Below are 13,501 nucleotides of genomic sequence, written 5' to 3'. Positions count from 1 at the left end.
CAATAGGCCCGGATCGTCTCGGAATCCGGGCCGGTGACTGGCCGCAATCAGGCAGTGGCGGTCCTCTATTCAGGCATATTAGAGGCCCTAGTGAGGAGCAAGCAGCCGCCTGAATTGAGAGCCTCACCCACCAGTGTCACTCTGCATACCAGGTGAGAGCCTGCACTGGCCGCCTGGAGCCCGCACTGGCCACATGGAGCCCTCACTGACTACCAAGAGCCCGCACTGACCACCAGAGAGCCGGTACTGACCACCAGAGAGCCTGCACTGGCCGTCTGATAGCCTGCACAGTTCGCCCTGAAGCCCTGCACAGCCCTCCTGAGGCCCTGGAGACATCAGGCTGTGAACCGGCGGAGCAACACAGAGTATGTTTCTTCATAGTATTCTGCATTGCTGTATAATGTATTGCTGGGATTTGTAGTCCTCTATAGCTGATGGGATTATTCTCCAGTGCTTAACAATTTATTGCTGGGATTTGTAGTCCTCTATAGTTGGCGGTAATCTGCATTGCTGTGTAATTTATTGCTGGGATTTGTAGTCCTCTATAGTTGGCGGTAATCTGCATTGCTGTGTAATTTATTGCTGGGATTTGTAGTCCTCTATAGTTGGCGGTATTCAGCATTGCTGTGTAATTTATTGCTGGGATTTGTAGTCCTCTATAGTCGGTGGTATTATTCTGCATTGCTATATAATTTATTGCAGGGATTTGGAGTCTCTCTACAACGTGGAGTCAGTGGCACATCTGCCTGGCTCACAGCTGCTGCCGACCCCTGGCGCTCCACCACTGACTCCAAGCAACCTCGACAGGAGGAAGAGGACCCTGGTGACTGTTGACATTTCCATAAAAAGGCCCATCGAAATCCTTAGCACCAGGCTTATGATGCTCTTAATCCGGCCCTGCATGTAATGGACATAAACAAAGACAGACATGTTTGTCCGAGTCCAGCCTAGGTGACAACAATGATATCCCACAGAGGAGAAATAGAGTGTAGCCACGCGGGGGCAAGAAGTGTTTTATTTGTCAGGATTATTAGGTTACAATAAAGGAGAAAAAATTAAATGGAAAAAATGAAACTGAATGCGTCCACCACATCTAAGAACTGGCGAGCTGCAATATGTGACATTATTGTTTTTGGGTTTATATACACTTTAAATTCTTCCAGCCCTGATAATAGCAGTGACATGCCCTGGTGAGACACCCCCAGTGTTCTGTAGAGGGTGTATAATGGATCTTATCACTCACCATCTCTCTTGTCTCACAGCATTCATGATGATGGGCTCACCCAATTTAATGCATAGAAGGTTGCGTGGAGGTGGTCCCATGTCTGGTGATGATCCCATGGCTGGTGGTGATCCCATGGCTGCTGGTGGTGGTCCCATGGCACGTTTGAGAAGTCAATCCCAGTCATGTAAGTGCCCATAGTTACCTTCTGGTTGTTGCTTTTGCTGATCTGTCAGAAAACCCAAGACAAACAAAAAATCTTTCTCATTCACTAAGAGACACAGGAATTCAGATACTGTCTGGTTATGCTGCCACCTACAGGAGGACTGTAGACTAGCAAACAGAAAATGTATGAGCCGGACTAGGTGGCTGACCAGACCCCTCCCCTGCCCAGAATGCCCTTGACCCAGGAGGAAGGACATCTTTTCTTCACCACTAGTTTTTATACCTCCGGTTCTCAGATTTTTTTTTCCTTTACCTTCAATTAAGATTCCTCACTACATCACTTCCTGAACTGGTATCTAACGCGATCGTCCTTTTCTCTGCTTGACTTTAACCCGTCCACGAACAGCGACGTACTGGCACTGGGCCCGTTTAAACTAGGCGCCGGCTTTCGGTTGGTGGGAAGCTGGGGAGGAGATCGGTGAACATTCGTTCACCAATCTCCTCTCCGCACTATGGGACCGGGAGCAATGCAGATTACTAGGGCTGCGAAAATTAACGATTAATTCCTCCATTAATCATTCATTTTTTTCATCGATTAAACTTTTTTTGATCGGTACTCACCTCTCCGCCGGCTTCCGTGTCTTCAGGGAGATCCGGTGCATCCTTACTACATTTTGTCACTAGTATTAAAGAGCCCCTGTCCCCGTACTATTAACACCATCATCGGTCTTCTGTTAGGATTACAGGTCAAATGAACTGGTTTTGTGTATTTCATCTCCTGTAATTATTGGTTATATTATCCAATTTTCTGTGTGGTTTATCCTGTAATCTCAGCAGCTGTTCCACAGAGATGCAGGCTAGGCTGCCTGTTAGACACATAAACGCTAGAGACAGAACCTACTTATCTGTATGTGAAATCCAGAGATGGAAATATAGAACGGCAAGCATGGAAAAATCTAAAAACACACTATAAAATCTTGCTTTACCTACCTTCAGGGATGCGCACTGAGATACAGTTCAACTGACCTGAAAGTCCCCGGTAAAAGAAGACGCATTCTTCCTCTTATCACCTTTCCAGCAGCTGGTGTCTCTTATTTTGCTGCAAAATAGCAAAAAGTTTTCCTGGCACCCTCACCAGCCGGCATGTAAAAAAAACTTGGCTCACACTAAGGTTAAAAGCAGAGGTTTGGATACACGTCTTCTGCAGAAAATGTGAAAGCCGCACAGCCACGCCAAGGCACCTCTTATAGTGCGGTCCTAACTCTAACCTATGAGTCTCCATTTAGGAGCACATGTGGCAGAAGATATAATTGGGTGCAGGTTTGTCAGGAGGAAGACTTTTTGGTGCAGTGATGCATGATCTTATTTTGCTGCAGCCTCCATCAGAATCTTCAGCATTCTTCACTTCCTGGTGTGTGGGATACCCGTGTCCCCTGCCACCACTGCGCTCCCTTCCTTTCATCCCTACATCACTACTATATCCTGTAGTTCACTCAGAGGTGGAGGTTGCTAATCCTCACTTGTTTCTCTTTTTACATTTAGCATCATCTGATGAGGAGGAGGAGACGTCGTCGGAGGAGGAGTTTTGTTATTCCAAAAAGTCCAGACGTGTGGCAGGTAACAGAAGTCACGTTTGTTATAACGAAATCACAATGTTATGTGTACAGCGAGTCTGGTGAAAAAAAATAACAGCTACCTGTCCCCATACTTGTGCCTTGGTTGCAGAGCTACAGTGGTTGTGTCAGATGCATCCGCCCCTTCCTTCCCTGTACACTGTGGTCTCACTTGCCAACTGCTACGCCACCCTAGGTCTGCGGGTACACAGTACTGACCCAGCTGCCAGCAGGTGAAAGAGACATCCAACACAGCTGAAAGCGCTGGATGCTGAATATACATTGAGTGGCCAGATTATTATGACCACCCCATCAGTACTTCGTTGGTCCACCTTTTGCCTTCAATACTGCGGCGATTCTTCTTGGCATTGACTCCACAAGATGGTGAAAGGTGATGCGAGGAATCTGACGCCATGCCTGATGAATAGTGCTGTCCAGTTCTGTGAGATTTGATGGTTGTGGATCAGCTGCCTGATTGGCTCTTTCAACTTCGTCCCACAAATGCTGCAATTGGATTGAGATCTGGGGATTGTGGGGGCCACCTAAGCAAGGTAAAGTCTCCCTCATGTTCTTGAAACCGCTCCGGCACAATACGAGCACCGCGGCATGGTGCATTGTCTTGTTGGAAGAAGCCATCTCCATTGGGATACGCCATCAACATGATAGGATGAACTTGATCAGCAACGATACTTTGGTATGTTGTGCTATTCAGATGTTGTTCCACACGAATTAAAGGGCCCAAATCATGCCAGGAAAACATGCCCCAAACCATAACACTGCCCCCACCAGCTTGAAGGGTTGTACTCATGCATGTGGGGCGCATGCTTTCATTCTGTTCCCGCCAAATTCTCACTCTGCCATCTGCATGATGCAACTGGAAACCTGATTCATCGGACCACATGACTTCCTTCCAATGCTCGACTGTCCAATCCTTGTGTTCCTGTGCGAATTGGAGACGTTTTATCTTGTTAGCTGCAGACAGCAAAGGTGTTGGAACCGGCCTTCGTCTTCCATATCCCATACGGTGCAGTGTACGGCGAACAGTGCGTTCAGAGATCATTTGAGAGGATCCCCGATTAAGATCTGCAGTCATTTGATGCACTGTCGCCCTTCTGTTGTCTTGTACCAGTCTTGCCCCTCCCCCGTTCTGCCCTAACATTGACTAGTCGCTGACGGCCACAATTCGCACGTTCAGACCCAGATTTTCGGCTGACAGTCCGGTCTTTAAACACTTTAACAATGAGCTGCTCTTGAACATGTAACGAATTCTGCTGTTTTGCTGATACTCGCTCCATGGCTCCGAGCGCCAACAATCATCCCGCGTTCAAAGGCTGTTACATCGCGTTGTTTCCCCGTATCTTCAGAAACAAATCACTTCTACTGTCGTGGTAAACAACCTACTTCCCTATTTATAATGGTCTGGCCCTCTAGCAACTTCAGAGCCAAATTATAGCTAATTTGCCTACAAACGTCAGGTGGCCATAATAATCTGGCCACTCAGTGTATATGTAAACCCTAAATCTGTTTTCCAGCATGTTTGGAATTATGTCTCACTGTATACTTTTCTCTATGTTTTCTGTCTTGTCTATTGAGGGACACAGGGGATCTTTAACCTTTTGGGTTATAGTGCTATCTACAGGAGGATTGGACACTGGCAAAGTGAAAAACTAGGCCAGCCCAGGATGACCTCTTCCGCTACCAGCATTACTCCATTTTTTTGCTAGTATCCTAGCAACCCCATTTTGGTAGAAGGTACCCACAGAGCACTTTTCTAGCCCATGGCAAGCTTATAAATTTAGCAGTGTACACCTTGATTATAGAGTGCAAAAAGGAAATGGCTGTCACTTTAAATTTGAGTTGTAACAGTCTGCTGGAGGCTTTCAGGCTCATCTCTTTCATGGGACTCATGTCTGTACACATGTGTAGGATACTTTAGGCTTTAGCTTTTTGTCTGCATGGCTTTCGAGGGACAACGTCTCTTCAGATCAACTTCCTTAGTGGAAGAAGACTAAGCAACAGACTGCAAAGTCTTCTCTCTCTTTATCATTTAGGAAAGTTCCCTTTTATTTCTCCACCCCCATGCCCTCCATGTTGAGACCCCTCCCTCTAGCTCGGGTCCAGGTCCATTCACAAGATTTAAAGGCTACCAGATCCTCCGGCAAGCCTTCAATGGCATGAAGGTGCACATCCTTTTTTCCTGAGTAGGTGGAAGCTTGTCAACCCTTGCGAATGATTGGACAGATTGCAACTCAGATGCTTGGGTGCAGGAGGTGGTATCCCTGGTATGGATGCTTGGGTGCAGGGGGTGGTATCCCTGGTATAGATGCTGGGTGCAGGAGGTGGTATCCCTGGTATAGATGGCTTGGGTGCAGGAGGTGGTATCCCTGGTATAGATGCTTGGGTGCAGGAGGTGGTATCCCTGGTATAGATGCTTGGGGGCAGGAGGGGGTATCCCTGGTATAGATGCTTGGGTGCAGGAGGTGGTATCCCTGGTATAGATGCTTGGGTGCAGGAGGTGGTATCCCTGGTATAGATGCTTGGGTGCAGGAGGTGGTATCCCTGGTATAGATGCTTGGGTGCAGGAGGTGGTATCCCTGGTATAGATGCTTGGGTGCAGGAGGTGGTATCCCTGGTATAGATGCTTGGGTGCAGGAGGTGGTATCCCTGGTATAGATGCTTGGGTGCAGGTGGGTGGTATCCCTGGTATAGATGCTTGGGTGCAGGAGGTGGTATCCCCGGTATAGATGCTTGGGTGCAGGAGGTGGTATCCCTGGTATAGATGCTTGGGTGCAGGGGGTGGTATCCCTGGTACAGATGCTTGGGTGCAGGAGGTGGTATCCCTGGTATACAAGCTGGAGGTATCTCCATGCCCCCCCCTCGGTTTATCACCTCCAACCTCCCGTGTCACTGTACAGATTAGCAGAACTCCATCGAGCCCTCTTGGGTTTTCTTGACCAAGGTTTCAGTGCGCCAGTACTTGTGACAGAATGGTTTCAAGACTTTTACCCCAAGCTGTTCACCGTTCCCAAACCTAAAAGGGGTTTCAACCTCATCTTAGATTTCAAAGCCCTGAATGCCTTCAATTATGCCCAGACATTCTGCATGAAATCCACAAAGTCTGCCATCAACTCCCTTCACCAGGTAAACTTTGTGGATTCTGTGGACATCAAGGACACATTTCTGCAGGTCCCCATCTATCATTCTCATCAGCCCCTTTGCTTTGCTGTGGGGCTTCTACACGTTTCTCTTCCACCGGAAAAACATTAGACTCTCTGCTTTTGCATGAAAGTCCTAGGTCTGATGGTAGCCACCTTTTGAAGCAATTCCATATGCTCAATTTCATGCCAGACCTCTACAACACAGTATTCTCTCTTCGTGGGATAAGTCAATCAAGCCCCCAAACAGTCCAGTTCACTTGGCAACCAAGAAGCAGGTTTTCCTTGGATTGGTAGCTCAGGAATCCAACTTTGAAATCGGGAAAGTCCTTCCTTCGCCCAAATTTGGAAGATCCTTATGATGGATGTCAAGTTGTTGGGCTGGGAAGCAGTCCTGGGCACTTTGACGGTGTGGTGGACTTATTCGGAGGAGGAGCGTCATTTTCTGATCACCATCCTGGAGCTTTGGGCAATTTGCATATTGCTCAGGGTGAGAGTTTCCACATTTCTTGGTGAGTCCTGGGGTTCCTGTGCATGAGTTTGATCACGGCCCTTTATTGTAAGTGCAATTTTAATTTTCTTATTTTTTTTATTAAAAGAGGTTTTAGCTGCACTACCCAGTGTGCTCTGTTTTTTGTCTTTATTATTCCTTGTTTGTTTCACAAGAATTAAAATGGAGGACATTCCAGTGATCTCCATTACTTCAGACCGGCCCAGATAGATGTTGTACGCTGACCTGATAAGACTCTTACTTGATGCGGCGCCATCCGTAGTCACTGCGTGCACCCATTTCTTCTTATGGGAAGTCCGGTAAGGTGTGCTACAGGTCCTTGGACATTTTTTCTTTTTTATGTTTCACACAGTGTAATCCCTCATCTGTAACGGGGCGGCCTGGCTGGAACAAGAGATTCAATTTGTGGCTGAAGGAGGTTCCTATCTGGCGCTGGTTTTGCTTTTTGTTGAATTATAGATGTTGTACGCTGACCTGATAAGACTTCTAGCAGACACTCTTGGGTTTTTCCAGATCTATATGATCTTTTGTTTCAGGGACCAATTTACCTTCCTGCTTCACAGTTGCTTCTATTTATGGCGTGGCTGTTGAAACCCAGGCTATGAGACACATGGTCATCTCTGAATCTGTGATTTGTACGATGCTGGAGGCTACTTCCTGTAAGGTCTATCATCAGACTTATAACGCATCCTTTCCTTGGTGTGAGTCTCGGGGCTTCCACCATAGGAACTGCTCCATGGGATGAATCCTCTCCTTCATACAGCTACGTCTGGACCACTGTTTGACTCTCAGCACTGTCACAGGCCAAACCTATGCAATTTCTATTCTGTTCCAGAGACCGTTGGCCTCTCAGTCTTTGATAAAGACCATTATACAGAGCGTCTCCCATGCAGAATCCGCTGCTACTTCCCCTGTAAATCCATGGGATCTCAATCTGGTTCTTTCTGTGGTCCAGAAACCACTTCTTGAACCCATTAAAGACATTCGCTTCTCTACCCTCAAGGTAGTTTTCCTTGTATCCATCACCTTTGCAAGGCAATGGTTCTGAACTGGCAGCCTTATCCTGCAAGGAAGTCTTTCTGGGTTTGCATTAGGACAAGATGGCTTAAGGACTTTCTTCACGCCTAAGGTAGTTTCTGCTTTTCACCTTAACTGGGACATTGTTCTTCTGTCCCTCTGTCTGGGTTCACCAACAACAAATTCCTCTCCATTGTCTGGATGTGGTTCAGGCTGTAAGAGTCTCTCTCTCAGACACTGTTTCTTACAGGAAAACAAAATGTATTTTTGTTATTCTGGATGGTCTGCACTAATGGAGGGAATTGGGTGTTTATAATGGTGGAGTGATAATTGCCAGGGATGATAAGGTAAGGAGCAGCGAGTCTGATGCCTCCTCTCTCCCCCATGCAGACCTCAGATCAGCACAGCTGGCAACTAAGTAAATTATAATGAACACGTGCTAACCTTGTCCTTGGCTTCATTCACACCTTTGATTATTGCTGCACCCAGCCATCCAGACACATGGATGTCTTAGGTCCTGGACTTACCTTGTGGCTCTCTACATGTTACATGACCTAGACTTCCATGTATCTGTCTGGAGGAGGCAGCACTAATCAGAAGTGTGAAGGGAGTTGGCGGCAGTGTGAGAAGATCTTCCTCAACACATATTTTCATGGAGTTTGAGTGCCAGCCATGCTGATATGAGATCTACTGTATATGGGATAGGAGAATAAATTTGACAGCAGAGTCGTTGGGGAGAAGTTTCTTGGCAAGTAAGTAAAGGAACGGTATGGAGGTGGGTGAGGTGAAGAGTTGGCCTGGAACAACAGCTTTGGAGGAGGAACATCTCCTTTCCGCTGCTTGCACAGCCATGGTGAAACCCGGCAACCCAAACCCGTCCACACAGCCCTGATGAGATTGCACAGCCATGGTGAGACCCCAAAGTCCTGGTGAAACCCACACGCAGCCCTGGTGAAACCCACACGCCCATGGTAAGACCGTACAGCCCTGGTGAGACCCGCACGCAGCCCTGGGGTGACACGTACGCCGCTCTGGTGAGACCACACAGCCATGGTGAGACCACACAGCCATAATGAGACCAGCACATCCCTTCTGAGACCCGGCACAGCTCTGGTGAGACCACGCACCGCCTCCTGAGACTCCGCACAGCCCTTGTGAGACCCCGCACATCCTCCTGAGACCCCAATACAGCCTCCTGAGACCTTGCATAGCCCTGGTCAGACCCCGTACAGTCTCCTGAGACCTCACACAGCCCTGGTGAGCAACACAGAGCATGTAGCTTCATATTGTTCTGCATTTCTATATCATGTATAGCTAAGATTTGTAGTTCCTCTACAGCTTGTATTTAGTGACAGAACTACCAGGGTCACAGCAGTAGCACCTGGTGACGAGGAAGCATGGAGCTGGCTTTCTGGCCAATCAGGAAGCTGGGTAATGGCTCGCTGCCTAGCTTCCTGATTGGCCGGCTTCTCCACCAATCAGTTAGCTGGGCGATGAGTCATTACACAGCGTCCAGCTTTCTGATTGGCCGGGAAGCCGGCTCCATGCTCCCTCGTCACCTGGTGACGAGGGAGCATGGAGCTGGCTTTCTTGCCAATCAGGAAGCCAGGGGGCGGATAATGACTTGTGACCTGGCTTCCTGATTGGCCCGCTTCCTGACCAATCAGGAAGCTGGGCAGCAAGTCATTATATGCCGCCCGGCTTCCTGATTGGCAAGAAAGCCAGCTCCATGCTCCCTCGTCACCTGGTGACGAGGGAGCATGGAACCGGCGTCCCAGCCACTCGAAAAGCTGGGAGGCGTGTAATGACTTGCTGCACATCTTCCTGATACCGGAAGTCCTGGAGCAGGGATAGGCATCGGGAGCATTCGGGCGAGTACGAGTACCAAATACTCGGTATCAGCACCGATATCGGTATCGGTGCATCTCTACTACATTCTGTCCCTAGTATTAAAGAGCCCCTGTCCCCGTACTATTAACACCATCATCGGTCTTCTGTTAGGATTACAGGTGAAATTAACTTGTTTTGTGTATTTCATCTCCTGTAATTATTGATAATATTATCCTTGTGGCGTGCAGCGTGTGTGGAGCCGTGAACAGGGCCAACCAATCGGAAGCCGATTAATCGATTATTGAAAAAGTTGACAACTTTTTCAATAATCGATTATGTCGATAAGTTGTTGCAGCCCTACTTCCTGGTGTGTGGGATACCCGTGTCCCCTGCCGCCACTGCGGTCCCTTCCTTTCATCCCTACATCACTGCGCTATCCTGTAGTTCACTCAGAGGTGGAGGTTGCTAATCCTCACTTGTTTCTCTTTTTACATTTAGCATCATCTGATGAGGAGGAGGAGACGTCGTCGGAGGAGGAGTTTTGTTATTCCAAAAAGTCCAGACGTGTGGCAGGTAACAGAAGTCACGTTTGTTATAACGAAATCACAATGTTATGTGTACAGCGAGTCTGGTGAAAAAAAATAACAGCTACCTGTCCCCATACTTGTGCCTTGGTTGCAGAGCTACAGTGGTTGTGTCAGATGCATCCGCCCCTTCCTTCCCTGTACACTGTGGTCTCACTTGCCAACTGCTACGCCACCCTAGGTCTGCGGTTACACAGTACTGACCCAGCTGCCAGCAGGAGGAACCACAGTGCCACAGAGTTTCGGGGAGCTGGCCAGCTCTGAGGAAGGGGAAACTCCCCGAAAACACATTCAGCTGAGTCAGCTTGTTTCTGCTGGTCTAGCAGCATAATTGGATTGTTTTCTCTGCCTGCTAGGAATCTGCATGTATCCTGAGGTTTATGTCCAACACGCTTTTTGTCCACCTCTTTTGTGACTACCATTTATCACTTCTAATCTTTCTAAGATAATAAAAGGATTATTTGCACCAGGAAAGGCGCCCGGTGTTTCTTTTTTATGTTTTGTTGTGAAGAGATGTCACCAGCACTCCAAATATAACAGGATACGTCAAAGTTTTAGTGAATCTTCGTTTTTATTCTTAGAAGTCACTCAAAGTGGCATCAAGCGCTTTCGGGGCCGCACAGGGTCCCCTTCATCAGGCTTAAAGTGAACTCCCATGCAGAATCCGCTGCTACTTCCCCATGGGATCTGAATCTGGTTCTTTCTGTGGTCCAGAAACCACTTCTTGAACCCATTAAAGACATTCGCTTCTCTACCCTCAAGGTAGTTTTCCTTGTATCCATCACCTTTGCAAGGCAATGGTTCTGAACTGGCAGCCTTATCCTGCAAGGAAGTCTTTTTGGGTTTGCATTAGGACAAGATGGCTTAAAGTGACATTAAACCCTCAGATTTTTTTACATAAACCAATACTGTAATGTGCGCCTTACTGTAATCCATGGTAGTTTCCCTTCTCTTTGCTGCTCTTCCTTTTAAATCCTCATGTCTTCTCATGCTTGGGGAGAACTTCCCTTTTCAGCTGAGTGCCTCTTCCTGTAGTGCTGGCTCAGGTTACAAGCCTATACAAACCTATACACAGACACCGTGTATCCATTCCAGAGACAAGGCAGTCTGCTGCAAGACAGAAGTTCTCCCCCAGCATGAGAAGACATGAGGATTTAAAAGGAAGAGCAGCAAAGAGAAGGGAAACAACCATGGATTACAGTAAGGCGCACATTACAGTATTGTTTTATGTTAAAAAATCTGAGGGTTTAATGTCACTTTAACGACTTTCTTCGCGCCTAAGGTAGTTTCTGCTTTTTACCTTAACTGGGACATTGTCCCTCTGTCCGGGTTCACCAACAAGAAATTCCTCTCCATTGTCTGGATGTGGTTCGGGCTGTAAGAGTCTCTCTCTCAGACACTGTTTCTTTCAGGAAGACCACGTGATTCATGTGAAGTGTACACAGTGTGACGTATGAGATCCACCGCAACAGTTTTATTAAATGTATTTGTCATCGTATCTTTTACATTTGTTCATTTAATGATTGTAATTTATTAGGTGGCTCACTATCACCATCACCCCCCACTTCCTCAGTGGGGACCTCTGCTCTCTTGAGACTAATCTCCTTGCAGAACGCGGATGGATCCTGGAACCTGACTCCCGAATTCTCTGCTGTCCTGGGAATATATGAGACCAACATAAAGGCCAGGAACCCCAACCAGGTATCATGTCAATGACCACACCGGACCACGGGGGTAATGGGGATTGTACACTAAGAGGGGCTTTTTATAACTGGTCAGTATTGCTGTCTTCTTATGAAAAGTGGTCATTACTTTTTAGGTCACTCAAGAATATCTTAGTTACAGATTTGTGAGACTATCCGGAGGTGGAAGACGTGTTGTCTTGTTGGTTGTGTCCTCTCAACTTGGATCTGTCCCTGTGGTCCTGTATAATAAACTCGTCCTTCCCTCCTCTACAGAACGTGGAGGTGTCGGTGTGGGTGACGGTTCTGGCGGTAATCTGGCTTCACGCCACCAATCTGGATCAGAGAGAGGAGTGGGAGTTGCTGGAGGGGAAGGCCTTCTCCTGGGTCAGGGCCAGAGCAGGTAAGTTCTATGACAAAGGGCTGAGCACAAACTGGAGTACCCCCACTGACCAATCAGGATCCATCTTCTACTGATATCACCCCAATTCAGCAAAGTCTGATTGGCTTCTACAATGACATCACTTTGAACATTGTGCTGGGGTTAGTTAATAATACTGTAAGTGTTTTCCTCTCTACTGAATGGATTCTGTTCCTTCAATCACCACGCAGGCCGGGAGCACTCATTTTTAATAGTGCAGTCATGACACCAAACTCACTAACAATGCATTGCTAAGAGTAGCCACACATTCAGAACAAATGGCTCCCTATGGAGTGCCGTACACAAGTATCATGTATGATACTCTCTTGAGTGGAAAGGAAGTTTATTGGACCTTCATATTAGAGACCAGAATTCCTAGAGGGATGAACGTTGAGTGAGATGTTGGTCTTTGCTGTGAATAAGCTTCCTTCTATCAAACACACTGGAAATCCCGGATGTTGTTGGATGTGATGGGCAGATGGAAGGCAGCGCTCACTACATAATTATTTGTTGAAGTAAGCTTTGATTGTATTATAAACAACTCTAGTATGCAGAGTCCATTGCCTCATAGCTGGATTGTGGAACCGGTGCTGGTCTATGGGGGGTCAACATCCACTAATGCTAAACAATCAGATTGTGAATTCATCACTCGGTACACGGCGCCCGGGAATAGATCAAAGTGACATTTATTGTGTCCTCAGGTTCCTCTCTGGGTGAGTTTGTCAGAGCCGGGAATGAGCTGCTGAAATCCTCCGTGAACCCCAAAGTGTTCGGCCTGTAAGGGGAGACCTCCGGAGGAACCAAGATGGAGGAAGGCTTTTCCTGATGGATTCCGGAATGTTACTGGAATCTCGTTGCTTCTTTTTTGCCTAACCAGCATTGTGCCTTTGTACTGCGCTCCTCTATCTGTGAGCCGAACCAAAGTTAGATGTCCTGAGTTTACTATTTTGGGGAATAATAACTGTTTGCACTGTTTACATGTCATTGTTCTTTTACTTTTCAAGACAGAGAAATACTTTGTTGCTGTAATGTTTAAAGGAATAAACCACATTCAAGTTTCCGTTACCTGTATGGACAAAAAATTAAAAGGGGGCTCCTCTTTAATCCAGATACTGCTGTAGTAATGGAGGTCCAGTTCTTCCACATTCCTCACAGTCTTCCTATTAGTCAGAGCTGTGTCCTTGTCCTGCTGAGGAAGATCTTCCAGATATAACACTGCTCATAGAGAGCCTGTATACCTGTATGGGTGAGGTGCCATTCCAGATTGTACCCGCAGGGGGCGCTGAGAGTGAAATGACTCC

The 13,501-nt window shown here is 47.2% G+C and overlaps 1 protein-coding gene across 1 annotated transcript in view; it reads left to right on the top strand.

Annotated features, from left to right (window-relative positions):
- LOC108799019 (von Willebrand factor A domain-containing protein 5A-like) overlaps nucleotides 1–13,006 on the top strand; it is a 31,980-nt gene extending 18,974 nt beyond the window's left edge. The window contains exons 12-21 of the mRNA XM_018570830.1: nucleotides 1,263–1,409; nucleotides 2,930–3,004; nucleotides 3,113–3,233; nucleotides 5,916–6,141; nucleotides 6,508–6,667; nucleotides 7,203–7,325; nucleotides 10,012–10,086; nucleotides 11,671–11,798; nucleotides 12,056–12,182; nucleotides 12,902–13,006. Coding sequence (XP_018426332.1) covers nucleotides 1,263–1,409; nucleotides 2,930–3,004; nucleotides 3,113–3,233; nucleotides 5,916–6,141; nucleotides 6,508–6,667; nucleotides 7,203–7,325; nucleotides 10,012–10,086; nucleotides 11,671–11,798; nucleotides 12,056–12,182; nucleotides 12,902–12,981 — 1,262 coding nt within the window. The 3' untranslated portion in view covers nucleotides 12,982–13,006. The remainder of the gene's footprint in view (nucleotides 1–1,262; nucleotides 1,410–2,929; nucleotides 3,005–3,112; nucleotides 3,234–5,915; nucleotides 6,142–6,507; nucleotides 6,668–7,202; nucleotides 7,326–10,011; nucleotides 10,087–11,670; nucleotides 11,799–12,055; nucleotides 12,183–12,901) is intronic.
- The last annotated feature ends 495 nt before the right edge of the window (nucleotides 13,007–13,501 follow it).

The sequence above is a fragment of the Nanorana parkeri genome, unplaced genomic scaffold, assembly GCF_000935625.1.
Source record: "Nanorana parkeri isolate BGI_ZX_2015 unplaced genomic scaffold, ASM93562v1 scaffold1605, whole genome shotgun sequence".
Taxonomy (NCBI): Eukaryota; Metazoa; Chordata; class Amphibia; order Anura; family Dicroglossidae; genus Nanorana; species Nanorana parkeri.
The sequence above is the reverse complement of the archived record's forward strand: the minus strand, read 5'-3'. Positions and strand labels throughout refer to the sequence as shown.